Raw genomic sequence first — 27982 nt, forward strand, 5'->3', positions numbered from 1 at the left:
ATGACTCTCTGTGACTTGGTAGCATTACAACATTGTGTGAATATTGTAACATCCAATCTGTTAATCCACCTGGATTTCATAGATGGCTTCATAGACATGTTACAGCATCGTCATCAGTGTAAAAATATGTACAGATGCTTCTTAAAAAAAAAGTAAAAGTTGTCATCTGCTGGTGTTGGTCGGCTGTGTTTTGTCTATATTTTAGAGCACTATGTTTCTATATGACAGAAAATACAGTGCTATCGACCCCTGGTGGCCAAGGAGAAACAAAGCACTCAATTATTATTCATTTGAAATCATTTCATATATTCATTATTGTTGATATACTATGTGGCTATATTAATTCAGAGACCCATTGCAGATATATTTTCCTTTACTTTTAACTGCTGTGCCTTTCCTGAATTTTAACATTGCTGCTGTCGCTGCTATGTCATATGAATTTCCCTATGGGAGCCAATAAAGATTTGTCTTTTCTTAAGATCTTCTCCTGCTAAAGTGTGGAATGTCTACAGCTGGTTATACAATTTCAGATCAGTGGGTTAACATAAACGTAAGATCAGTATGAGAACAGTATTTTTGTTCTTCTCTTTGTCTCTATTACCACCCCTCTCATAGGTCAGCCTTATTTATGGCCAGTTTCACACAACATTTGACCTGCTTAAACAGGAATTAAGTGATTCAATGAGAAAAACTAATCTTTTTCATTGTGCTAGTCAAATAAATCATTGCATGGATGCACCTGGGACGTATCCTCAGTGATGTATCCCAAGGTCATTGGGGTTTCGGGGCTCGCAACATCAGACCCCTCACTCAGGTGACCCAGCCGGGGTGATCACGCCCCGACTTACGTCCCAGTAGCTACCCTCGATTAGTCCCATTAGGGAAAGACCAGGGCCACACAATCCCATGCTCCAGAACTACTCTGCCGGGACTGGGAGGTAGATCAATCTGGCGCGTGGAAGGACTAGGCTCTGTGGGTCGACTCCTGTCCGGGCCTCTCCTACGTCTCACCAGGTCCAGGACCTGTGCATTGCACCAGACACTTCATTCAGAACAATATAGTTGTTCTGTACCCGTGTAGACTATTCATCAAAACTCGTATCACTGTGACACATATGGGTGTGCTTGTGCTACACGGTGATGGTCAGAGAATGCTACTTATTGATCACCAATTCCAAAACTTTTTTTTCCTGTAAATCGGGTGTAGTATAACTGCTCAAAAACAAACACAATGTCACAGACTGACAAAACAGATGACCATCATTTTGGTGTTCATGTACGGGACTTTATTGACATTAAAGCAATAGCTGTGTACAATATTAATGAATGCCTTACAACAATTTAAATGCATTGCCTTTTACTTTGAACACACTGGCTAAATTAATGTTTGACAAAGTTTATTTGTGAAATGCACAAATGTGCACAAAAACTAAATTATTCATCAATCATTACTTTATTTCTATTTGTCAAATTTAAAGGCAGGCAAAAATTTGTTTTACTTGAAATAAACAGGCCACATTTCTGCCACTCAAATGTTGTGGGCAAGACAGACCACAAATATTAGCCCATGCCCAAGGAGTTAGATACAAAAACAGGATACAGAGCAGACAAATTAAAACAAGCCATTTTAGTTCTTTAAGTATCAACACATGAAGCTTCATCTTGAAAACAGCCTTCATAGATATATAGTGTGCAATCAGGGTAGGTCTAGGATTAAATCATGCGTCCATTTGCTTGGGCTCTTCTAGGATCTCAGATTCCGTAACATCCCAACATAAGAAAACAAAAACAAGCCCATCTGTAGAAACAGGCAACTTTTGAAAATGTTACGGCAGCAGAACAATTGTAACATTTGTAACCATTCAGCATCAGAAAGGGAGGTCAGCTTAGGAATTCAATTTAGGAGAGGGTCCCACAAACATGGAAGATGCTCATCGAGACAGATGATGCTATGAATAGCACTTTAAACTATTCATTACGATACACATTTTAATAAAGCACAAGTTGACCTTTCAAAACGCACCTGAACTCACTGTGAAACTTATTTGGATGCAGTTGTAGAATATTCACCAAAATATATTGCCATCAATTGTCTAAAAGTACAAAACCCTACTTTCTACAACCCCTGTGAAGTAATTTCACTGGCAGTGGTTTAATTTCTCTTCTGCTGTGTTGAAGCAGTACTTGTACTGACGGTAATTCACATATAAATCAGATGAAAAACTTTCCAAGCACTTTTGCTTGGAAAGTTCTTATTTTAATGATGTTTGGGAGACAAGAAACACTTCCCTGGGGTTTTTATGTGGGTAATATGTGTTTTTAGATATTTCAGTATTTCAAAGTGTCCATGGACTCCATGATGTCATGGATACTGACTGGGCTCACTTCCTTCATGGACTACAATTCCCATAATGCTTTGGTGCACTGCTCCTCCTAGGGGGAAGGCTGTCTTACTGAGATAACATGTAACATGTAGTCCAAGGACTATTTAAAGAGGACGGGAAGCGAAGACTGTACGGTGGACTCCATGTTGCTCCCTGGAAGGAAAGAAACATGCGTAGTTGAGACCAGGAAGTTGTACATGACAAATCATAGATATGGCACAAATGGCCCAGCAGATGGCGTAATGCCACTGAAAGGAGATGCTTGTACATAATATGTACTTGACATATTATGTCAAGTCTGACCAACATTACCGTCTGTGTGATGATCCATGCTGGGACTTACTTATCCACTTGCTGTTAGAACGTTAATATAAAAGGTAAAATGCAATGACGTGACATGATATACAAGCATCTCTCCTTTCAGTGGCATCACACCATCTGCTGGGCCATTTGTTGCCATATCTATGATTTGTCATGTACAACTTCCTGGTCTCAACTGCGCATGTTTCTTTCCTTCCAGGGAGCAACATGGAGTCCACCGTACGGTCTTCGCTTCTCATCCTCTTTAAATAGTCCTTGATGTAGTCCAGGAAGTAAGTGAGCCCAGTGTCCATGACATCATGGAGCCCATGGACACATAAAAACCCCAGGAAAGTGTATGTCTCCCAAACATCATTAAAATAAGCAAAAGGGGTGAAGAAGTGTCCCTTTAAGTACATTGTTGATGCTACTGGTTAGCAGCCTTGTCAGGCATTTAATAGGATTATAATAATTTCTTATTGAGAGAGAGAAAAAGCTTCCTATTAGCAAGGGCCAAATCCTTATTGAATTAGGAGAGAAAAGCCATACAATGAAAACAATTGTTACCAAAAAAAAAAAAAAAAAAAAAGGAAATCCAAATATGTTTGAGGCAGTCCACTCTTGGAATAATTGTGCCAATCAGGACAGAGACTCAGTTACATTTAAGTAAATGCTGCTTCTAAGCTTATCATAGTAGAGGCTTTATGTATGCATGGTAAAAAACAAAACAAACACACCAAGGCATTAAACGTGTGGTTTTATGTATACAAGACACACACAAGTGTGATGTGGTAGTGGTTAACTTATGCCTACAGTATGTTTCATTTTGGGAAGGGCATGTGGAATAGTTAGGTGGTCACGTGTAAAGAGGTGGATTATTCTACACTACGATGCCCGTTTCTGCCTGCTCGATTTCTCAGTCCTGCTCTTCTTCAGACTCCTCCTCCTCGGCTGTTTCTAGCCACGTTAGCCACTGGTTCACCTGATGGACAAGAAAATAATATATTAGTTTTTGTGGATTTTAAGTGACACCTCAGAATTTGTGTGAACTTTAAACTTTTAAAGAAATGCCGTAGCTAGTTTGTGTGCAGTCAGACCTGGAAAGCAGAAACTGTTGCACTTATTTTTCTTTGTTTAGTGAGTGCCAAGTAATTTGCTTGCCACTGCTGTTGTACCCTACTACTAGCTCAGCTGCCAGTAAAGAGCCCCCACCGGAGAGCTTTGCAACATGAATGACAGTGAATTAGGAACATGTCTAGAATGATGTTAAAATATGTGGCCGATGTTGGAAATGGACAATGAAACATAATACGACTGGTTTGGTTCTTTAACTGGGGCAGGAATCCTTTTTTAAATGTGCCTTCCAATAATGACCAGCTAGCAAAAAAGAAAAACCCATGCATTTATATCGTTTGATACATTCATTACAGTACAGTTTATCACTACATCATCCAACAACGTTTGCCAGATAACACTCTGTTCTTAACTAAGGACTTTACCTGGAACAAAGCTTTTCCTTTTCCAGGGAATTCTTGGGTTATGTCTTCTTTCCATGCAAGGAAGGCTTCTTCTTCAATGATCTCCATGTCGTAGAAGTTGACATAGTAGCGCAGGAGCATACCTGAGAAATGGGCACAAGTCAAGACTCCACTTCAAGGATATCAAAGACACAATTTTGTCCCTCCATAAAAAATAAATAAAAATAAAAATAGAAAGAAGAAAAACAACCAAAAAGATTGTTGTACCCTGCCCTTTTTCTCCTCTTACTAATTATTTGTTAGGCCCAAATTGTGTTTGTTGTCATGATTTGTCACGATCCGAGTTGGCTTTGTTCGAGGCTTACAGATCTTTAAATAAATACTTTTTGAAATGTCTATGGGGAGAAATGCATGGAGAATTATTTCCTGGGCCTGACGTCGTCATGAAAGGGGGCGGGACTGCGACGCTCTATTGCTACCATATAGCGCAACGTGTCGACTTTGACCCCTCTGTCACATGGAACTATTTTTTGTGTCCGGTATCGCTTGGCCAGCAGCAGCACAAAGTATTACCTTTGGGGAAGGCCCTGGCATTGCAGTGCACCTGCAGCGCATACAGTGTTACCTTTGGGGAAGTCCCTGACATTGCAGTGCACCTGCAGCGCATAGTGTTACCTTTGGGGAAGTCCCTGACATTGCAGCGCATAGAGTGTTACCTTTGGGGAAGTCCCTGACATTGCAGTGCACCTGCAGCGCATAGAGTGTTACCTTTGGGGAAGTCCCTGGCATTGCAGTGCACCTGCAGTGCATAGAGTGTTACCTTTGGGGAAGGCCCTGGCATTGCAGTGCACCTGCAGCGCATAGAGTGTTACCTTTGGGGAAGTCACTGGCATTGCAGTGCACCTGCAGCGCATAGAGTGTTACCTTTGGGGAAGTCCCTGGCATTGCAGTGCACCTGCAGCGCATAGAGTGTTACCTTTGGGGAAGTCACTGGCATTGCAGTGCACCTGCAGCGCATAGAGTGTTACCTTTGGGGAAGTCACTGGCATTGCAGTGCACCTGCAGCGCATAGAGTGCGCTGACCTGCAGCTGGGTGTGGTCGTGCAGGAACTTCTGCATGACCGGCTTGAAGGACAGCAGCAGCTGCTTCTCCTGCTCCAGCTGTTCCTTGGAGGGTGCTGCCAGCTGCTCGTCGCTCTCGCTCTCGCTCAAACACAGCTCCAGAGAAATGTACTGGAGGAAGCTGGAGGGAAAGAATCAAAAGAAGAGAGAATTCATCGAAGGGGTTGGAGTGGCGGCTATGTCAAACGGCTCTCGCCCCAACACACAACACGGGCAGCTGTGGCTCACGAGGTAGAGCAGGTCGTCCAATGTAAGAATTAAGCAATATCGGCAAGTTAGCTGATATCGGCAAACATAACTGTTTATGTTTGACACACGCTGCATAGACGCGTCACCGTCGCCGAAGGCTGTTTGCTTAACGATTTTGACATCTACGGCGATGGTGTCATAGCCGCCGTACTTCCGCCTAGCGGAGCAGTCCTGAAAACTGTCGTTGCTTAAAGTCCCTAATGTGGGAAGTGAGGACGCTGGCGTTGACTGTTCGCCGCTTCACCTCCCAATGTATGAATTAATTAATTATGTCCCGCCCCAGCCCATATACAGTTGGAGGCCATCGATATTGTCCTTTTCTTTTTGCTGAGGTTTGCGTGATCTGCGCAAAAGGACAGTTAACCCATTTTGGGCGGGAACCCCTTTTGGTGTTTTAAACATTATGTTATAATTTAGCTATTGAAAAATAGCAGATCTACAAGCTCATAGCGCGCCGAGCTTGTAGGTCTGCTGTTTTTGAAAAATCGTGAAAATATTTATTTCAGAAAACTGGAGGATTTGAGGTCAGGCCTAAATGGGTCAAATAATAAGGGACAATATCGGTGGCACCCAACTGTAGGAGTATGTGGCGTGGAGTAACAAATATCACCCACTCCCTCCCTGAACACAGGCCAATGCTCTATATCAGTGGTTTTCAACCCGTTTCATATCAAGGCCCATCATTTATCCAGGACTTGAGCCACAGACCACCATTTGATGACATTTAGCTTCTCAAAACAAAAAACTAAAGAATATCTTGTTGTCATTGGATAATATTTTGTCCACAATTCCATTCTGTATTGATGTTGGTACCATGGGAGAGATAACAGGCAAACGTTGACCAAAATAACAATTCTTCTACATTCTCTAATTGTGTACTGTAGACTTCTTACTTCATATTATGGGTCCATTTGGTTACCAACTCTCCATCATTTAGCTGGGGACCACCTGGAACCCCCTCAAGGACCACTGGTGGTCCCCAACCAAGTCAGTGGTTCCCAAACTTTTTCATGTCAAGGACCCCCGAATTGACACTAATTAGCCCGCGGACCCCCATTTGAAAAGATATGCCAGGGACCCCCGTGAGAGAAGATTTGTATGGCTCTAGCAGTGATTCTCAAACAGTTTAATTTCAAGGACCCACAGTTTGATATGCATTATATACGGACCCCCATTTAATGGCATTTCTATCTCTGGGACACCCAATTTCTGTAAAATCAATGTTAATTTAACTCTGAGAGTACACTCTAGACCCTTATGGGTCTGTAACTCAAACTATGATTTAGCTGGGTACCCCCTGGAACTCCCTCAGGGACCCCTGGGGGTCCCCAGACCCCACTTTGGGAACCACTGCCCTAAGTAGACTGCAGTGGTGGGCAGGTTCTTTACCACTGCACCGGCTGAGCGCAGTGGTGAATAATGCACACAATTAGCCCTTCACTAAATCCCACCCCAAAAAGCAATTGTCCAATGTCAATCCAAAAACGGTTGCTATGCAGGTCAAGCTTTCTTAGCTGCCAACGTGCTTATTGGACAAGGATGGGTTGGGGAGGGACTTAGTGAAGGGCTAATTATATTTTTGAGGTCACACATACACTTTTGGGAGCATTTGTGACTGAACTGGTTGCAATTTCTAGCCCTGACCACATACCTGGTCATGAGGATGTTGACAAATCCCTTGTCGGTGTGAAGCTTGGAGGAGATGTTGTCCTTGATCCACTTGTAGATGAACTGGGGAGACGGGTCTGCCTTGATCTGCTTCAACAACTCCTTCTCCAGCTTGAGCAGGGGAAACAGGAAACTCAAGCCCTTCCCCTCCAGGATCTCCAGCATACGGTCCTTGTTTTGGTCAATCTCTAATAGAAAGGTCACATACTCACACATTATATATGTGTGTGTGTGTGTGTGTGTGTGTGTGTGTGTGTGTGTGTGTGTGTGTGTGTGTGTGTGTGTGTGTGTGTGTGTGTGTGTGTGGGGAGGGGGGGGTAGGCTCTGCACTCTACAAGGCACAATGTGTGTGAGCAGAGTGAGAGAGCGAGAGAAAGAGACAGACAAGAGACCCTGTTGCAGTGTCCATAATTCTTGGTGATTGACCAAGTAAGTTTATCAACAGCACACTGCCCCTTTCCTGGGGTGCGTCTCAGGTTCCTACATGATTCCTCATTGGGGGACTAAAATGCAAGTATAGGAAATGAGGATTACATTTAAGGACCTGAGACGCAACCCTGGTGTTACACCACATTTGGTGACCCATCATATTCAGAGTGAGGGTACGTCACAGACTCTGTTGGGTCACCTTAAAATGTATCACTTTTTTGTTGTTGTGATAATCCTCCCTACTATAGAGTGTGCTGACCATATAAGGAGTTCCTCCCTGGGGTGAAAAAAACCCCCGTAGGTTTTGTTTTTGTCTAGGGTTAGCCAGCCTTTATCCAATCAGGATAGCGGGGCCTTCGTCCAATCATGATCGAGCGGGGGCGGGCCTTGGTGCACGTGCCGTTGGCCTGTTGCGCGTCCCCCCACTGTAGAGCGTGTGCATGTGCACATCTTGTTACAGGGGCGGACCGTAGGGTTTTCCAAATCACTGAATGCTCCTTTAACTCATCCACGACCTCGTGTTTTTCATGAACTAAATACAGGGTTCTGACAGTATCACAACATCCGGTTTCCCCCTTCCGGTCCCTTCATAAACGTCCCCCTGTTGCCTCACAGTGCAACACATGTCATTTACACTGGTCATAGAGAACAGGAAACATACAGTATTAAGTTAACATACCGTAAATCCTCCAATAAAGTCCTCCTTTCTATTAATTACCGGGCCCCTATTAATCACCGGGAATGGCATTGAATTATGATCGGTTTGAAAAGTAGAAATATAGGCCTCCTTCTTATAGCTGCCTCCTTCCAATAAAAGCCTGGTATCGGAATCGGTTGAGACAAATAAAAGCCCGGGTTTCTAAAAGAGGATTTATGGTATATAACAGTCAGCTCAATTTGCTAACTACGCAATGTACGCATCACGCTGAAGTGAACTGTGAGCTTGTAGATCTGTTCTTTTTGTCACGCCCTATACATTATGCTGCAATCACGCAGAGCGTTCTGAGAAGAAACTACTTTTGTTACATATTTCGTGTAAAAATATATTGGAAATGTTTTTTATTACAAAATAATGAGCCAAAAAAGTCAAATAACTTTTCCAGGACCCTTGATAAAATTCCAGATAACTTTGATCCATTTCAAACTTTTCCAGTACTGGAAAAAGTTCTAAATTTCAAAACTTTTGCAGGAATTTCATGGCTGTGGGAACCCTGTAAATACAGACAAGTTGGATTTGACATGGACATACCGGGAAGCATCTTCTGCATGTTGACGTTGCTCTGGTGGAAGAGGTCAGTGAGCCACTCACGGTCCTTGAGCTTGGCAGTCTGCTGCAGGCAGAGCAGGAACAGGGGGAAGTGCATGCCGTTCTCCAGTGGGTGTGCGAGCTCTGCGATGCTCACCAGCTCGGCTATGATAGCCCGCGCCGCAAACTGGGCCAGGTAGGACTTCACCAGCGGCACATCCACCTCGATCTTAGGACACTGGTCCAGCACATTGAGGAAAGCCTATTGGGGGGGAAAAATCGTGAAAATGTATGCAAATCTTTGAATATATATTATTTCACAGCAAACTTAAAAAAATTGCTTCTGTGGGGCCCCTGGAACAACATATTTCCAGATGGGGGTCGGTGACATGAAAACGTTGGCGAACCACATGAAAAACATAGGTTTTTCCAGAAAACTGTCATGATTTTGTAGAATCTGGCCTCAGGTCTTAAATGGGTTAAAGTTAAATTCCTCTTCTGTAAAATGAAGCACAGTGACATCCATACCTGCATGAAGTTCTCTGCAGTGATGAGGCCCTCGGTGCGCAGTGTGTGGATGAGGGTGCTGGCATGCTCCTTGTCCTCATCGGGGCGGTCCAGGGAACACACCATGATCTTACTCAGCATCTCTGGCAGGAAATGCTTGGGAGCCTTCATGTCTCGGAGGCCATTCACTGCCTCCACCAGGTTCTTACTGTTCAGATACTCCGTCATAATGGTCTCCTGAGAGAGAGAAAAAATAAATAAAATCTCACGACTGAAAAATGTTGCTAGGCCAAGTCCTAATATGTAATTTGTGAAACAGCCAGTGTTATTTTGTTGACCTAACCTTGACCTTAAAGATGTTAAAATAAAGTTTAGTTACGGTCATCTTCAGCAGCTCCTCCCTGGCAGGCGGTGGTTTCTTGTTGATCTTCTGAGGTTTCTCCTGGATGGGTGGTGGGTTGGTCTTCAGTCCAAGCTGTGGAGGCTTGAGGGGTCAAAGGTCAAAGGGCATGTCATCAATTAGAAATATCAAGCCAATACAACCAATCCATCAGCATCCTCAATTGTCCGGCATTTTGCTTAAATAAATACATCAAGTAAGGGATAATGTATGGCTGAGTGCTCATTGTTTATAGATAAATCACACAGGCTGATGTATCTATAAACAATGACCACTCAGCCATACATTATGGCTGCGTCTGCCCAGCTGCAGCACAGTCGGAAAACAAGGAAGTGAGTTGATCAAATAGAATCCATTTTCGGGGTACAGCTTCGTCTATTTCTCGCTCAAATGTTTTCAAAAACATTTGAGAGCAATGCTTAGCTGCAAATGACACCGTGTGTGTGTTTACATGGCTGTCATGTTGGAAACAGCAGTAAGTCAGCGGAGCACAGCAGGTGCTCCGAGGGTTTGATTAGGCATCGGTCTGTTATAGAGCGGAGCGGTCATTATCCATAAATAACAGACCGATGAATGTGGCGATTGGCCAATCAGAATCAAGCATTCAACCAAGCCGTGTAATAAGACAATATAAATACAGCAGGTTATCTTGCCCTGTGTGGGTTCTCAATTTAACAAATGGATGGGTCTAACCTGCCAGGTGGTTCAAAAACACAGTGGCACACACTCCATCTACGGTTTGTGGACTTACCTGTCCCAGGGGAGGGGTCTGGGTGCGAGGTGGCTGGGCACTAGGAGGGATCATGGTGGGAATCTGGGGCTGGAGCTTGGGCACCTGGTTCTTGTTGAGGAGAAACTGGGCGGGCCTCAGGCTGATCTATACCACCATGGTCAGAGTGTCATGGCGCACGACGACAAATGTCTATCATTAACACTTACTTCACACCGATATCTCATGTACAAACATCATCATACAAAATCTAAAAAACATTACAAAACTAGAAGCAAAATTATGAAAAATGGACGCTTCTCTCTCCGACAAGTCGCGACCTTAGTGGAGGCGTGCTGCTGAAATGATCGTTTACTTGCGTCGAGAGAAGACATTAATTGTCATAATTTCCTTCCAACATAGATCAGTGCACAACACATGCCCTCATATCTCATAATCGCAGTCAGTGGACCAGATGCCAGGTTGAAAAACAGAGAAGAGTAGTAGTAGAGAAGGAGACCAAAGATGGAGGGACAGAGCAGGTAAAAGACTGGCAGCTGGTTGTACTCCTCAGAATAACGCGTCTTTTTTATAATCACTGGGCATGGAGTCTGTGCTAGTACAAGTAGACAGGCTGACATGTAGTGCTGGGCAATAGATCATTTGCACCAATGTGAATGTTTTACGACATTTGGAATATAAATATTCCAAAATGGATTAGATCAGAAATGTATAATCTAGTTACACTTTGGTCTTTTCTATTATTGTGCCATATCATTGTTGAATTGTGTCAACGTTAGAAGTTTAGGAAAATAAAACAAATCCAATAGGCACGTAGTCATAATAGTGTGAGATTACTTCCAATCATATTGCCCAGCACTAGGTAGGTAACAAGAGCCAGGAATAAAGCATGGTAGTTACCTCATCTGCATTCACCTGTCCTTTCTTGATGAAGCGCGGAGGCATGTCCTTGGACTGGACCGGCTGCTGACTCGTGTTCTGACTCTGGCTGATGAAATGCTGGTTCTGAACCTGATGAGGAACATAACGACAGCAACAGATTACAAGTTAATGCCATCGTTTGAAAGCATCCCGATTTAAAACAATTTAAAAAATGAATTGACCAACCATTTTAAAAAGCCAGAGTTTACATTGGATATTGGAAATCCTTAAATTATTCTTTTTGAATGGCTAACCATGCAACAAATAGACTAAAAATGAAACCTAGAAAGGGATCAGTACCTGGTTGGTCTTGACAAAAGGCTTGGCTCCCATATCAAACTGGGTGGGTGGTGGAGGGGCCGTGTTGTTACCATGACCGTTGAAGAGCGGGTTGGTGCGATGGCGTCCCATGGTGGGAGAGTATCTGTCCTGAATGACCCCCGGGCCCGTCCCAATGCCACTACCTGGAGACAGCACGTTACACATTAACACATAGCATGCCACCATTTACTCCATGCGCTATGGTCACCAGTGCCAGCAAAATGCATGAAAAAGGCTGCAAAGAAGACCCTGTGAATCGGCCCATCGTGCCAACGTCGGTCCCCTTCTCTAGCGTCAGAAACGCTAATGCTAACCAGAGCCTTGTGCTATTTTTATTGAGCTCCTAACATCGTCCCTCACCTCATCTGAGCCTCAATTCAGGGAAAACGGCGCTAATGATTGCCGCCATTACAGGGGCGGCCATCTCGGTGAGGTAAAAAAAAAAGTGTTACCCAGCGATGTGGAACGCTACTATGCGGTAAATATAAAATAATAAAGTTATTTATACTATACTATAAAGACCATACATTGGCAATGGCAAGTGTTGGGTTTTATAGACGTAAATTACCTGGCATCTGTCCAAACATATCAGCCAATCCCCCGAGAGTCTCCCTGTCCAGTTTGAACCGGTTGGGCATGAAGGGGCCTTCAAGGAAGAAGTCCATCCTCATCCCCTGAGACATGGTTGCTGGGATGAAAACACCCAAATCCTACACACACACACACACACACACGCGCACGCACGCACATGCGCACACACACAAGCACACGGTCAGTTTTAGCGCACATGTAGAGTTTGAGTGGCCGTAAAAGCCGTTTGCGTGTGGCTGAAGGGCCCAAACGCACACAAAAAAAAGCGTTTTGCAAAAGATCCATATACGTGTAGCCTGGGCCTTAAAGGCATAGTCAGCATCGGCCCATATGATATCTACATTTATTTTAACTCCTTATGAGCTGCTGTGTAATGACGGGTTCCCACAATGCTCAGCAGCTTTGCTTTTAGCAACCTCTAGTAGCAGCTCGCCATCACCCTCTGCTGGGGTGTGAAACAGCAACAAAGTGTCTCTGTAAGGAGGGTTAACGTTGTGACTCACTTTTGCGGCCTCCTGGCGGACCTGGTTGATGGTCTTCGGGCCGTTGTCGATGAAGGCCTTGCGGGGGATCCAGTTGTTCTTTCGAAGCTCCACCGTGTCCTGCAGCAGGAAGCGGATCCTGGCAGGCAACTCCTTGTTGTTCTTTAAGGAATGCATACGGCCAAAGTACTGGTCCATTAAAGACTGCATGGGGAGAGAGGTTGTTCATTAAACGCATAATATAATAAGACTGATACATTATAACCATGAATACAAAATACACAATATGACACCAGTAGAAAAGTTACATTAAGTTAAAAAAACAAAACAAGCATGCATGTATTTAGTTTCATTTCACTGAGCTGGTAACGTTAAGACAACGGCTATCTCTCTCTATCGCCCATTTCTCTCTCACTTCCGCACGACATTTTAAGCTACCGTGGAGTTCATACCACCTCAACCACAGGCTGTTTAGTCATCATTTAATTTGTGTGAGGCTACAGAACACGTACCTTGGCTTTCTCATGGTCGAGTCTCGGCCCCACTGTTCTCATTATCTGACAGAGGCATTCCAGATCTTCTCCCATATCCTTGAGCTGGACTCTCTTCTTCTTTTCCAGAAGCTTCAGAGAGGAGAATATTAATATTTTAATATGCAATATAACATTTGGAATATTAGACATACCATGAATCCTAACAGACACATGGAGATTTTAGCATCGTTAAACTGGGACTGCATGCTACTTATGTCAGAAACCAAAATACAATTTTAAGACTGGCTTAATAATATGACTGATACATGTATATAAATGTAAACTTGTATGGTACAATACAAAAGCAAAGGTCATCATCAGCAGAACGCTAAAGAATAAGATCAGAGATGTTCTTTCCCTTATAATTCATGTGTAAGCCAGGGAATATTGAAAACAACAGTTGATACACAATTAATAAAAACGGGCATCACATACTGTTTTGATGCACTTATGAAGGATAGATTCATGGATGAGGTCGAGTTTGCCAAGTTCCCCGATGAATTTAATGTTGCCAAGCATCTTGCTCTTGGCAATGGCCCGCTGCTCCTCCTCCTCAGAAGTAAGAGGGTTGTCATGTTTGTCATAGACTGGAGAGAAAGAGAGCGAGAGTCACAATAGAGACATATGGGGAACATCCATTAGAGCAGTTCATCCCACACTTTTTAGCTCAAGGTCCAAAAGATACATTTTGGCATCTCCCTGGGACCAAAACTCACAGAAATACATGAACATATGAATTGACAACTTAAGCCCTATTCCATCCATCCATCCATCTTCAACCGATTAGCCGTAGTCGGGTCTTAGGGGCAACAGCTCCACCAGAGAGCTCCAGACTTCCTCCTGGGGGATCCCGAGGTGTTCCAAGGCCAGTGAGTCGATGCGATTTCTCCAACTGCACCTTGGTCTGCCCCGGGGTCTCCTGCCAGTGGGACGTACATCGAGGATGTGGATCGAGGACCTCCCTAGGGAGACGCTCGAGGCATCCTAACCAGATACCCGAACCACCTAAGCCGGCTCCTTTCCAGGCGAAGAAGCAGCGACTCTACTCCGAGTCTCTCTCGCACGACTGAACTTCTCACCCTATCCCTAAGGGAGATGCCAGCCACCTGGCCGCTTGTATTTGCGACCATATTCTTTCGGTCATGACCCACACTTCCTGACCATAGGTGAGAGCAGGAACAAAGATTGCTCTGTAGACAGAGAGCTTTGCCTTCTGGCTCAGCTCTAATTTCGTCACAACAGTGCGGTACAGCGACTGCAATACCACCCCTGCTGCTCCGATTAAGCCCTATTTATAAGTGAAAATAGACAATCTACATACAAGCTCACAAAGTCCCCATCCATTGTTTGGGAAACCCTACATTGAAGAAGTATAAAGTGAAAATGGACTTTTGGAGATCAGTGACACAGGGATTACTCACTTTCAACATTTCTGGTACGGTTTTCAAATTCATCTTGAAGCTTGGAAATCAGAAGTCTTCTGAAGGTCTGCAAATAAAAAGATGTGATGGTGTGTAAAGACTAAAGAATCAGTAATTGATTTTTACATTAATCGTTTTTCCGGAAATGAAAACCGGAGCGAAACCGGAGTGTTACACAGGGAAACTAGACAGGTGAGCATCCAAATTAATTGATATTTAAAAGGCGTCAGTGGCAATGGGGTACATTAAAGAAAGGCGCCAGGAGGCGTCACGTGACACGGAGTGAGTTAATGGCTAATGGCAAACATACATTTTCAACCAGACTTACTGTGCTCTGCTTTTGGGTTGTTTGAAACTCTCCTGGCGGGCCATCAAAGTTTGGTGCGTCCTCTGCCAAACGCAGACATAGCTGAGCATAGAGTGAGCTATACTTCGGCTCTTCTAGGGCTTTGTCTACAATCTGGAGAGAACGAGAGGGGGTTATAGGGAGATTCACGCAAGATTAACGAAGCCACTGGAGCATAACTACCGGTAAGTATGAGTCACATGAGGGCATTTCCAGCAGTGTTGATTTCGTCGACTAATACTATGACTTTTTTTCCTTTCGTAACTAACTATGATGACTAAAACTAAGACTAAATATATTGACAATTTCGTCAACAAATATAAACTAGACTAAAATGTTAGGAAGGGACTAGTGGACAAGAGATCCAGTATAAGTCATTTTACACTTGGCTGCATGCTGAAAATAGCCGATCTACAAGCTCACGTGTCACAGCGCGACGAGTTGTGAGCTTGTAGATCTGCTATTTTCAGCGTGTAAAATCAGCCATTACGACGGCATCAAGGCCCGCCAAAATTAATTTTAATCGCCTAAATCAACTGTACATTTAGTCGACTAAAATCTTATGATATTTAGTCGACTAAAACTAGACTAACACTAAACCGTTTCAGATGACTAAAACAAATTATGTTTTTGTATTCAAAGGACTATGACTAAACGAAAATCTAAATTTGCTGCCAAAATAAACACTGATTTCCAGTAACTAAAGAATACCATTAGAATAATGTTTTATGTATGAAAAGAATGTACTTCACAGAATAATGTATGAAAAGCAAAAAAAGATGAGGCTCACCAGCAAGATGATTCCTTTGAGGACGAGTTTTGAATCTACGCCCGCGTTCAGGAGCTCAAGGCATAGCTTGTCAAACTTCTCAGGCGTGAGCTTGTTGAGTGTGCTGGAGAAATAGTGAACGGGATGTCAGTGTCATTGTTGAAAGCAAAAGCATTTTCATGATTAGTCTAGAAGAGCAGTGGTTCTCAACATTTCTATACCAAGTACCACCTCAGAAAATATCTGGATCTCCAAGTATCACCATAATAACAATAATAACAATACAGGAGCGTAGACCTGCTCCATCCTATATGCATAGTTAACACAGGAGGGAAATTGCACTTAATTCCCTGATTTTTTTTGAGTGGTGCAACCCCTCCAAGGAATAGCAATGTCCCTATGTCCCTCCCTATTTCCTAACCTATGTCTTTATGTCACAATGTTTAGAGTACCAGTAGGGGCAAAAGTGGCGCTGTTGTGCTAGAAACAGAGAGAGAGAGATAGTGTTGCACTGTTGCCTGCTAATTACAGAGAGAGAGAGAGAGAGAGAGAGAGAGAGAGAGAGGTCTGTGCCAATTCCCCCACACAGTAACTCTGTCATTTCTCGACCGTTTCGGACATGGGGCGGCTTGCCGGAACCGGGCTGGCAACCTGGGCGCGTTCCTGTGGGTCTGGAAGTTCCGGGGACCCCCACACGGAGTTGCACCACTCAATTCACACGGGTGTGATTTTTTGTTCCATTAGTAATAATCCAATAACGCCGCTGCTCTGACCAAACTGTCTAATCAGCACAACTGATGATATTTATAATGTGATTAATCCGTTCCCAAATCTTCTATTAACTGCTAGGTGTGCTGTCATGCCCATTTCAGCACGGCTGGAGAGCCTATTTCAATCAATTTCTTGGTCAGAAGAACTACCTGTAGTAATAAATACTGGTATTTCATTCCACTTTTGTCTTTCCTTCTTTTTTGGGTGACTGCTCTGCGTACCACCAGAGGGATGTTATGATAAATTAGGAGTCTCTTGTACAGGACACAAGGGGCTTAAAAACTCGCCCTATCTTGCCTTACTTACATGACACATCCCTAAACTTTTGCCATGTCTTTTTAGGCTATTGAACCATTTTAAGAGCCTTTTGTACGTGTCGTTGACAATCAATCGCATGATTATGAAACAACTGACCCAGCCCTACTATTACCATGTGCAATGTAATAAACTGACCCAGCCCACTATTACCATGTGCAATGTAATAAACTGACCCAGCCCCACTATTACCATGTGTAATGTAATAAACTGACCCAGCCCCACTATTACCATGTGCAATGTAATAAACACCTGACCCAGCCCTACCATGACTAAATCTACAGTTGATTTAGTCGACTAAAATGTACTTTGACGGGCCTTGATGTCATCGTAATGGCTGATTTTACACTTGGTGAAAATAGCCAAAAATAGCTCACATGCAACCAAACATAAAATGACTTGTAATTCTAATTCTAATTCCATTTATATTCAGTTTTCGTCAGTGAAAAAAGGTAGTCGAACATTTTTCGTCATAGTTTTAGTCGACAAAATCAACACTGCAATACATAGTGTACTTGTTGGCCAACGTGTTAGGACAGAGCAGTGAGTGACCTTTGACCTTACCCCCTCACTTTCCTGAAGATGGCATCGTGTCGCTCTTTTTCGTTGGTTGAGTTGCTGGAGCTGCTGGAGTTGACATCTCGTCTAGTGCTTCGTGAAGGAACCCATTTCAGAAGGCTTTGCCCTGGGGTTTTCCCCAGGAACTCGCTATAACCAAAACACAGGAAGGAGACTTTGAGTTACGATCACGTCACTTACGATCCGATCATGACATCTGGTGTGTGTGTGTGTGTGTGTGAACCAACCACCTGTAAATCACAGCAACTTATATCACACTTGACCTGTAATAAATCACAAGGGGACACTGTAGTGATCGACCGATATGGTTTTTGGCCGATATGTCCGATTACCGATTACTGGAGAAGCTTGATAACCGATATGAGCCGATATTAATTTAAGTTAAAACATTTTTTTACAGTTTCCTTTAAATGCATTGGAGAACATTTCTTGCTTATAAAAATGAAGTGCAAGAAGCACCAACATCGTTTCAGTAACACTTTCCCCCTCCATCAATTGCAGCTTTTTTTTTAATTCAAGTGCAAACATGTACTGTAGCAGCATACGGAACATAGTGCTGTATGAAGTGCAGGCACAGGCTTCAAACATTAAAAAAAACTAAAAGAAATTGGGGGGAAAAAAAGATACGTTTATTCAATTCAATATCTATCTATACATGCACCAAGTTTCTGTGTGTGTGTGTGTGTGTGTAATTGTCCAGAACCGCCCCAAAAAGGCCTTTTCCCTGGCTCTGGACCGGGCCCCTGCCCAGCGTCCATATATGGAGCTAGTTTATCAAATTTGGTGATCTACAAGCCCACAGCACATTGCAGCATGACATGTTGAGAGCTTGTAGATCTGCTGCCCAAACTCTCCAAAGCCATGTGACCTTGTTGTTTTTACTCCACCACTGAAATTTGCCACTTTCATTGTAACCACTGGCCACTTTTTTAATGCATGTAGAATTAGTTTTTACCATTCATTTTATAGCAATAAAAGACAACATGTCTCAAAACACTGGCCAACAGTTAAATTATTGGCAACTAAATAAATATGAATTAGAAATTAAGACAAACTGACAATGCTACCGATTGGTTCATTCTTCATTGGCTTGCAGTTAGTCATTGCACATAGCCAAAATGCAATAATCATATTAGGCTGGCAACTAGATAAATATGAATTAGAAATTAAGACAAACTGACAATGCTACCGATTGGTTCATTCTTCATTGGCTTGCAGTTAGTCATTGCACATAGCCAAAATGCAATAATCATATTAGGCTGGCAACTAAATAAATATGAATTAGAAATTAAGACAAACTGACAATGCTACCGATTGGTTCATTCTTCATTGGCTTGCAGTTAGTCATTGCACATAGCCAAAATGCAATAATCATATTAGGCTGGCAACTAAATAAATATGAATTAGAAATTAAGACAAACTGACAATGCTACCGATTGGTTCATTCTTCATTGGCTTGCAGTTAGTCATTGCACATAGCCAAAATGCAATAATCATATTAGGCTGGCAACTAAATAAATATGAATTAGAAATTAAGACAAACTGACAATGCTACCGATTGGTTCATTCTTCATTGGCTTGCAGTTAGTCATTGCACATAGCCAAAATGCAATAATCATATTAGGCTGGCAACTAAATAAATATGAATTAGAAATTAAGACAAACTGACAATGCTACCGATTGGTTCATTCTTCATTGGCTTGCAGTTAGTCATTGCACATAGCCAAAATGCAATAATCATATTAGGCTGGCAACTAAATAAATATGAATTAGAAATTAAGACAAACTGACAATGCTACCGATTGGTTCATTCTTCATTGGCTTGCAGTTAGTCATTGCACATAGCCAAAATGCAATAATCATATTAGGCTGGCAACTAAATAAATATGAATTAGAAATTAAGACAAACTGACAATGCTACCGATTGGTTCATTCTTCATTGGCTTGCAGTTAGTCATTGCACATAGCCAAAATGCAATAATCATATTAGGCTGGCAACTAAATAAATATGAATTTAAGACAAACTGACAATGCTACCGATTGGTTCATTCTTCATTGGCTTGCAGTTAGTTATTGCACATAGCCAAAATATAACACACACACACACACACACACACACACACACACACACACACACACACACACACACACACACACACACACACACACACACACACACACACACACACACACACACACACACACACACACACACACACACACACACACACACACACACACACACACACACACACACACACACACACACACACACACACACACACAGAGCGATATAGCAACATTTTCCTATCGCCAATCATCTGGCCCAAAGTCGCCGATAGACGATATATTCGTGCAATGTGATTACAGTGTACCCCAATAGGCGGCCCGCGGACCATTTGCGGCCCGCGGAGCGCCCCCTTGCGGCCAACGGAACCCCCCCCCCCCCAGATATAAATGGCATTAAATGGGGGTCAGTAGCCTATGCATGTCAAACTGGGCATCCTTTTCAAATGGGGTCCTGCCCTGAAAATGAATTTTCAGGGCAAGACCTCGACCTCACGCGTGCGGACTCGGCCCCCAGCCTGGTACCCTAGTCAAAATATGGCCCTCGAGGAAAATTAATTGGGGAACCCTGGTTTACAGCGTGTCGCGAGTCGAAAAAGACAGATCCACAAGCTCTCAATGTGCTGCTGACGCGACGCGTTGCGTTGAGAACTGACTGTGCGCTTTATGCAGCAGGTGTGCTTCATATTTGTGCATTTTGAAGGGCAACTGAATATGACAGCTTGCTCAAAGGCAAAGGATTATTTGAGCAATGCTCTATGTTGGAAAAACTGCAAGTATATGCAGTTGTGAGTTAGAAACATGGCGCAGTAAATAAGTAAACCGAGCTCAATAATATCCCAATCTCATTTCATGGGTTTAAACTTTACATTAACCTAGGAGCTTACTTATTTTGATCTAAAACCAGCGAATTGCACCTCAATTCTTTCAGCGCCATTGCCGTTGATTAATGGCAATTGAAGCCTAATTTTGATACTAACGCTTACCGCCATTGCCGTTGATTAATGGCAATTGCGCTTTTATAGTGCATTCGATCGATCGAGCCATAATGCTACTTACGTTAGCCGGTTAGCTAGCTATGTTGTTAGCACAGCACTGGATCGTCCATCTTAGATCATCGTCGCCATAATAATCCATTCTATCTATTCTTTCAATCGCCTGTATTTCTTTGACGGCACAGAGCCGGCGATGTGGAGCTCTCCAGTGCCCCGGCTTGGATTCATATAGTAAACAAGGCCTATCCAAGCTCCGTTCAGCATCCTAGGATAATCTACTTCAGGTAGACTGGAAATGTGGCTTTTCAAAATAAGAGCTCAAATGCGAAAAATGCTGGCGTGAATTAGATCCTAATTTTTCAATAAATGCTAGCGCTGTAAGTGTTAAAGGTAGCATTCTCTATCAAATCTGAGAAATTGCATCTGAGCCAGTCTTGCATCTTTTATTTTGGAGTGCCGCTTTTTCCACTTTGTTGGTTTATGAGTCAAGTTGTATTTATAGCCGAGCACCCACTGCCTTAAAGGTGTAGGGAAACGGAAATGGTGGACATTTTATTTTGACGTTTCAGTCTGAAACGCTGGTTCTGAAGTTCCTGAACCAATCAGAGCGTCGCATCCCTCCAGACTATGGGGTCTCAAAGTCTGACTTCCTGCACGTGAATTTCGTTTGTAAACAAAGTGACAGGGAGACATGCGGAAGAGCCAGCGGATTATTTCTAACCTATACACAACCTATATACATATTTTAGCATGATGATTAAGTTTAAAACAAGTAATACTCTGTCTGGATGTCATCTTGAATTGGATTAAAAACCGAGTAGTTATTTAATCAAAACCAGCTGTGGAGGAGGAATCAGGAAGCATGGGAATCAAGCTGGTGAGCTTCATTTTTATTGGCTTTTATCGATGTGTATCTCTACACGTCATCACACAGCACGTTTTCAGGAAGTAATTGTTAGGTATGCCCATATGATGACCACGGATATGGTCTAAAAGTGTGAAAAACATATTTTTTATTTCACTACGCCTTTAACCAAGGGCAGTATCCACTATCCAGAGGAAGCGCACCTGCTTTTCTTTCTTTAAGTGCCAGTAACATCATGTCAACATCAAGTGTACTCAGACCCACCATCAAGGCCTATTACTGCTCATCATGTGTTGCCTGCTTGAGACAAAGTAGACTGCACACTTTAATGGCTGCATAACTGAACAGAAGGTAAATGGTGCATTTATATAGCACCCAGTGATGTAAATAGGTTTTCAATGTAATGAGTCCCGGGATGCACAGGTGGTCATTCTAATGAGTCCCAAAATATTCTAATGAGTCCCAAAAAAATCACACCTGTGTGAAGTGAGGGGATGCAACTCCGTGTGGGGGTTCGCGGGGGATGTTCCAGACCCCCAGGAACACGCCCAGGGGGCCGGGCCGGTTCTGGCGTGCCGCGTCGCGTCCGAAACGGTTGAGAATGACAGAGTTACCGTGTGTGGCGGCCCCTCTACTGTACTGTAATGTACTGGCACCCCCGAAAGCATACAGTTAATACGTGCGTGCGTGTTTGTGTGTGCATTAGGTTGCGCACAGATGGTGAAAAACAACCATGCTGTTTTCGTGCTCATACCCAGACACCCAGACACCCAGCCACCCGCCCATACACATAGCTCCGTAAGGGAGTGGTTGCACCACTCAAAAATAATAATAATAAAACATTTTTTATTTTATTTTATAAAACAAAAATATATAAACATATCAAATAGGCCTATACAGTATATTTTTAATGTAGGCTAGTAGTATTAGCAAGCACAACTCAGTAAGAAATACTAATAGTGGGCAACAGTGGATTTAACATAGCTTAAACCAACCAAAAGTTGTTTGCAGTTGCAATTATTATACTTAGTCAAAATATCCGCGTGTGTTACACAATGTGTGTTTCCCATTGAATCGGGTCTGCTTGTCACGCTAAAACATGTTCCCCTAAATATTTCTGTCGGAGGCAGCGCCGTTTAGTTGAGAGAGTTGCGACATCTCCATTCACTGCTTATTCGTGGGGCTGCATGCGTCACTGATCACTCCATTGTCGTCACTCTCCGTCTCTAAACGGCTCTAGTCTTAGAGGCTGCCTGAGCGCAGAGTCTCAGAGCCAACATGGCGGCGCACATCGCGCTGTGTTGACAATGTTGTTACAGACTAGTGGTTCTACAAGAACGATTCCTACGTGGATTTTATGTTTTATAACATAGGATGAGGTCGGATGCGGGCATGCAAAATGATCGTGTCCGTAGATTATTGTTTTACCGCATTTTTCCCCCCACGATTTCTTTTTTTCCCCACGTGGATTATTATTACTGTGTATGCTGACTGAGTACAGCAGTGCATCCCGTGGATGCAGAGGTTGAGCGGAGTTAGCGTCCCAAAACTATAAAGTGCGTTTTGGGACGCAAAACGCACCCTATTTACATCACTGAGCACCTTTATCCAAGGCGCTTAATGCACATTCACCCATTCACACACACATTCATACACCGATTGCGGCGGAAGCCATGGATCATTGGACGACCTGCTCTACCTCCTGAGCCACAGTCGCCCTGAACAGACTCACAATTGCTTAAAGTATAAATACTAGAGATGCAACCGATCCGATATTATATCGGGATCGGCCTCCGATCCAGCTTAATTAATGTATCGGAGATCGGATTTGACGCCACCGATACACGCTCCGATACAGGAGGGGGAAACGTGTTTAATGTTTACTACAGTCCGTTCTGCACAGACAAAAAAGACCCACTAAGGTGCAATATGCAAGAGAATGGAATCACTTACAGACTTAACAGTATTAGAAGTATAAAGTTTACCCGTCGTCGCACGGATCAGTCAAGTCACTGCATGCGCAGTTGTGTGGTGGAGACTCGATCATCTCCACACCACAGCTGCGTTCTGACATTGTTGTTGATGATATTGCTCTTGTAATCCATTCTTCTGCTATATATTAACTGCACACACGTGCTGTTTAGCGCTATGTGATTCAATCTTTGTAACTTTATTATTGCCATTGGAAATGCTGCTGTGACGATGATGAAGAATAAGCGCACGTCGTCGTCGCGGTTAAATCCGTCTTTATATAATTGGCTCAGTTATGAAACCATGACATTGTTGTCAGAACTCAGAAGCTCAAATATTGATTCAGATTGTAAGTTTAGTGCAATTCTTAAGACAAAGACAGAGTTTGCAAACTAAAGTTGCATAAACACAACACCAGCACCATAACAAACGTCCTGAGACCTGAGGTATTTTTTTTCTCCCCGAGTTCTGTCGGTAAGGCTCAAGGCTTGTTAGCCAGGCTATTTTGTCTTGAGAGATTGAGATCTCTAACCAATGCCACGCTACCAAAAATAATGTCAATGCGCATTTTGTATTACATTTTTTTGCTATGTAAAATATCGGATATCGGGAGTGTATCGGGAAATTTCAAAAATTAATATATCGGATCGGATCGGAATTGAAAAATCAGTATCGTTGCATCTCTAATAAATACATGCCCTGGATAGGAATGGCAGCTAGACCCCTATGATTTAAAAAAATAAATGTATGTTCTTGTTGGTAAATGTTTTTGTGTACTACACATACCCGTTTCCGACAGTCTTGGGATAGTGCTGAGGTGCACCCCGACCACCTCCTCCCCCCGAAGAAGCACTGGACACAAACAAGAACACAGTGGAGAGGATGGAACATTGCGTATAATGTATATAATTTCTGCTACATTACACTCCCTAAAGAGGAGCTGTTAGCTTCACCTCATTGACAATGTAGTGGCTCATATGCTCCCAACACAGAATCTGTACCGCCTTTGAGACACGTCAATGGCTCGACTCTGCATTCAAGTAGACCAGGGGTGGGCAACTGGCGGCCCGGGGGCCACATGCGGCCCCCACCTTCACTTAATGCGGCCCTCAGGTTAATGTCAGGATACTGATATAATATTGGTTTCAGCTGTTTACAATTGCACAGCATGCAAACACGACCCGCTTTAATTACTTCAGTCTAAATGAGTAGCTCAATGCTTCAACACACGTATAATTAAAGGCATTTGAAATGACATAAAAATGTTAATTTTCAGGATTCCAATTCAAAAATAGCAAAAAAATAGCAAAAATAGCCGATCTACAAGCTCAAACCGTGTCGCAGAGCGAGGCGTTTTGAGCTTGTAGATCGGCTATTTTTGCTACGACAGTAATATATGGCCCTAGGGAGTGAGTGTGGAAATATAGTGGCCCTCTCCATCGTCAAAGTTGCCCACCCCTGAAGTAGACAGCCTCAAAGGCCAATTACTCGGTTACCTCTCCATCCGTACTGTTAATTCCGCTGTCTTAGCCAGACAAACTAACTTAGTCTTGTTTAACTAGATACTGTTGCACACATCCACAGTTCCAAATTGGAAAAGAGAGTATATATGGGGGCTTGCACACACTGACGGGAAATACACGATTCCATAGTAAAGGAGACCTGCGCTGCGGTTGCAAAAAACAATGCTGAGAATATTCTACAGTCACCCAAGGTTAGAAATCTAATATGGCCAATGTATGAAGATCAGAGTCAACGTCTTTGGCTAGTCAGTTGCCCATCACCCCAAGGTCTTGCATGACACCAGTATAGTGACATATTAAATGGACATAGAATTACTGCAAGTCACACATTTGACATGAAGTTAAACATTTAGGTTTGTGTGGAGAGACAAATGTCCTGGCATGCCATAAAAAATGTGGAATGTGGTGGAACTATGGTTCTTGTATGGGGGGGGGGGGGTCCTGCCATGGTCATCTGATATGCTTGATGTTTTCATTGAAGACTTGAAGTATTTATTAACAGTTTGCAGAATCACAGTACATTTCAAGCACAACTCGATACAGAAACTGTGTGTCTGTGGACTATACCATAAAAGCATTACACTCGTTTACAATAGGGCCCAAAGTTTTCAATTCATCAAAACATTTAGAGACGTACAAATATACACTTCTATATAGCCAAAAACAGGAAATCATCATAGAGGTAAAAGCCAAGGTGCCTGGACCACTGAGCCATGGCCCAGGCCGTAGGTGCCCTTTGAGAGAGTTTTGAAGGAGTCAAGGGATTCACATGTCTTTATGACTGCTGGTAGTTAATTGGTGGTTAGTTGGTGGTTAATTTAGTCCCTTGTTAGTGCCGAATCTGGGTTGCACATGGTTTGTTGATCTTCCTCTGGTGTTGTGGGTGTGGACTTCATTGACATTAAGGAAATATTTAGACAGGTACATGCGTATCTTGGTAGTGACACTACCAAGATACCCATGTACCTGTCTAAATACTTCCTTACAATAGGGCCCACTGTTTTCAATTCATCACATCCATCTTGTGGGTCTGGTCCACAAGATTCGATACACTACTAGTGTATCGAATCTTGTGGACCAGACCCATTGCAAGCTGTACTGTCGTCAACCCTAAGCCATTCCAGCCTGTCAAAGTGGGCAGGGGTGAGGTGGGTTCGGGGAGAGAGGCCAAGTAGAAGCCTGACCAGTTTGTTTTGGGAAGTCTGGAGCCTTGTTTTAAGGGCCTTTGAGGTGCTGTGGTACCAAGAGGTGCATGCATAGTCGAAGAAACCTTGTAAGAGGGCTCCTGTTAGGGTCTTCAAGGTGTTTTTGTTGACCAGTGAGGAGATCCTGTATAGGAATCTTGTTCTTTGGTTGACTTTTTTGATTACGTTGGTGGCCATTTTATCACCGGAAAGATTTGCCTCCAGGATAGAACCTAGGTAGGTAATGTCATCTTTTTGTGTGATAATACTGTCACCCACTCCAATCAATGTAATGAAGACAGAAACAGTGACATAATTAAGGCTCAGTTTGTGTGCTGATATTACATCTCCTAAGTAACAATAATCTGGTGTTGTGCAAGGGTCTTTATCCCCATACATGAAAAAAAATCAGACCTGTCTGAAGTGAGTGGTGCAAAAGCGCCCCTAAACATACATACGCCCGTATGTATGTTACAGACATACAGACAGACAGACATAGGGAGGGACAGACATTGCCGTTCCTAGGATAGGCTGCACCACTCAACAAGAGAGGACAAACACCAGACCTGAGAACTATTAGTGGGCAGCGGACTGGCCGTTGCGTGTAGAATAGAGCGTGACCCTCAATCACCCATTGGAATGCAAATGCATGCATTTCAGCCTTTATAGCCTAGTATACTCAGCTGGCAGGTATATCTCTTTGAAAACCTTTAGTGCTTCGATTGTGCGAAGGGGGGGGGGGGACATCTTTATTCTTGCCTGCCCAAAATGTAATTCGTTCTACAGAAGTGTTGCAATGCAATTGGTGATTAGTATTGCCATCACCTGGGTGGATGAGTCGTGTAACTTTACTGTAGGCCAGTGGTTCCCAAACTGTGGTGCGTGCACCCCTTGTGTGGTGCGCGAGCACCTTCTAGGGGGTGCGCGACATGAAAAGGCTAATGGTGGTAATGTTATTTTAAATATATTATGCCTATATATGGCAAGTATATGCAGAATATAGCCTATGCTGTATATATATATATATGCCATATTCAGGTTCATATATGTGGATAAATAGGAAATATATGTCTCTATATAGCGTATGCAATTTATATTTCCATGTGGGGGGTGTGTCAGCTAGGTCAGGAGGTAACGGGGTGCATGGACAAAAAGGTTTGGGAACCGCTGGTGTATGCTACATGTGTTCCACAACACAGCAATGCAAAATAACAGCGCTGACGAAAACAGAGCCGATCGCACGCGCACACACACACACCTCACCACCATGAGACAGACGGGCGCTTCACCGCACCACCATGCTTCTCTGTGTGAATGACTGAACGAATGAGTGAGGTGATGACTTTATAAACTTTATAATGCGGAAAATGCGGGGATTGTGAAATCAAGTGAGCCCCGCATAGTGCGTCTCCTCTTCCCTCCCTCTCTCTCGCTGCCCAAGTGATGTCACTCATGCGACTCCTCCATGTCTCTCGCTGCCACTCAAGTAACTCTATATATATATGACAGGTCAACAATTCCCCACTTGGGCTTGCATGACAACGTCACAATTTCTAAACATTTGGTAATTAGTAATTACCTGAAACGAGAAGCACCCCCTTCTGCAATCGCACTCTCCACTTTGGCGGCTTGACAATGAAGAATCTTTAAAAGAATAAGAAGAATAGGGAGGGGTGGGGAAAACGGTACTGGGGAGAGAAAAAATACAAAACACAAGATTAAAGTGACATGTCATGGCTTCTATTCATTAAAATATGCTGCTGTGACATCACTTTTTATTTAACTGAGGATTATGCGTTGCAATTTATCAGGTTA

General features: G+C 43.2%; 1 protein-coding gene across 1 annotated transcript; it reads right to left on the reverse strand.

Annotated features, from left to right (window-relative positions):
• Nucleotides 1-1263: 1263 nt before the first annotated feature.
• LOC306924095 (eukaryotic translation initiation factor 4 gamma 2-like) lies at nt 1264-27851 on the reverse strand. Its single transcript, XM_079502438.1, has 19 exons — nt 27747-27851; nt 17548-17691; nt 15919-16021; nt 15111-15242; nt 14783-14849; nt 13797-13948; nt 13341-13451; nt 12850-13032; nt 12324-12465; nt 11735-11898; nt 11414-11524; nt 10535-10660; nt 9763-9867; nt 9405-9620; nt 8880-9138; nt 7185-7389; nt 5191-5405; nt 4184-4305; nt 1264-3666 (listed from the first exon to the last, which is right to left on the reverse strand). The coding sequence occupies exons 6-19, from the start codon at nt 13878-13880 to the stop codon at nt 3601-3603; spliced, it is 2109 nt and encodes a 702-aa protein (XP_079358564.1). The 5' UTR covers nt 13881-13948; nt 14783-14849; nt 15111-15242; nt 15919-16021; nt 17548-17691; nt 27747-27851; the 3' UTR covers nt 1264-3600.
• Nucleotides 27852-27982: the final 131 nt, after the last annotated feature.

Source organism: Electrona antarctica (genome assembly GCF_951216825.1).
Source record: "Electrona antarctica genome assembly, chromosome: 5".
In the NCBI taxonomy this organism is placed as follows: domain Eukaryota; kingdom Metazoa; phylum Chordata; class Actinopteri; order Myctophiformes; family Myctophidae; genus Electrona; species Electrona antarctica.

Coding starts and splice junctions, on each gene's coding strand:
- LOC306924095 (XM_079502438.1), bottom strand. CDS start 13,880: ATGCTTGGCAACATTAAATTCATCGGGGAACTTGGCAAACTCGACCTC. Junction 9,139..9,404: donor CTGCAGAGAACTTCATGCAG/GTATGGATGTCA, acceptor CCCCCCCAATAG/GCTTTCCTCAATGTGCTGGA. Junction 5,406..7,184: donor GTCAACATCCTCATGACCAG/GTATGTGGTCAG, acceptor CTTTCCCTCCAG/CTTCCTCCAGTACATTTCTC.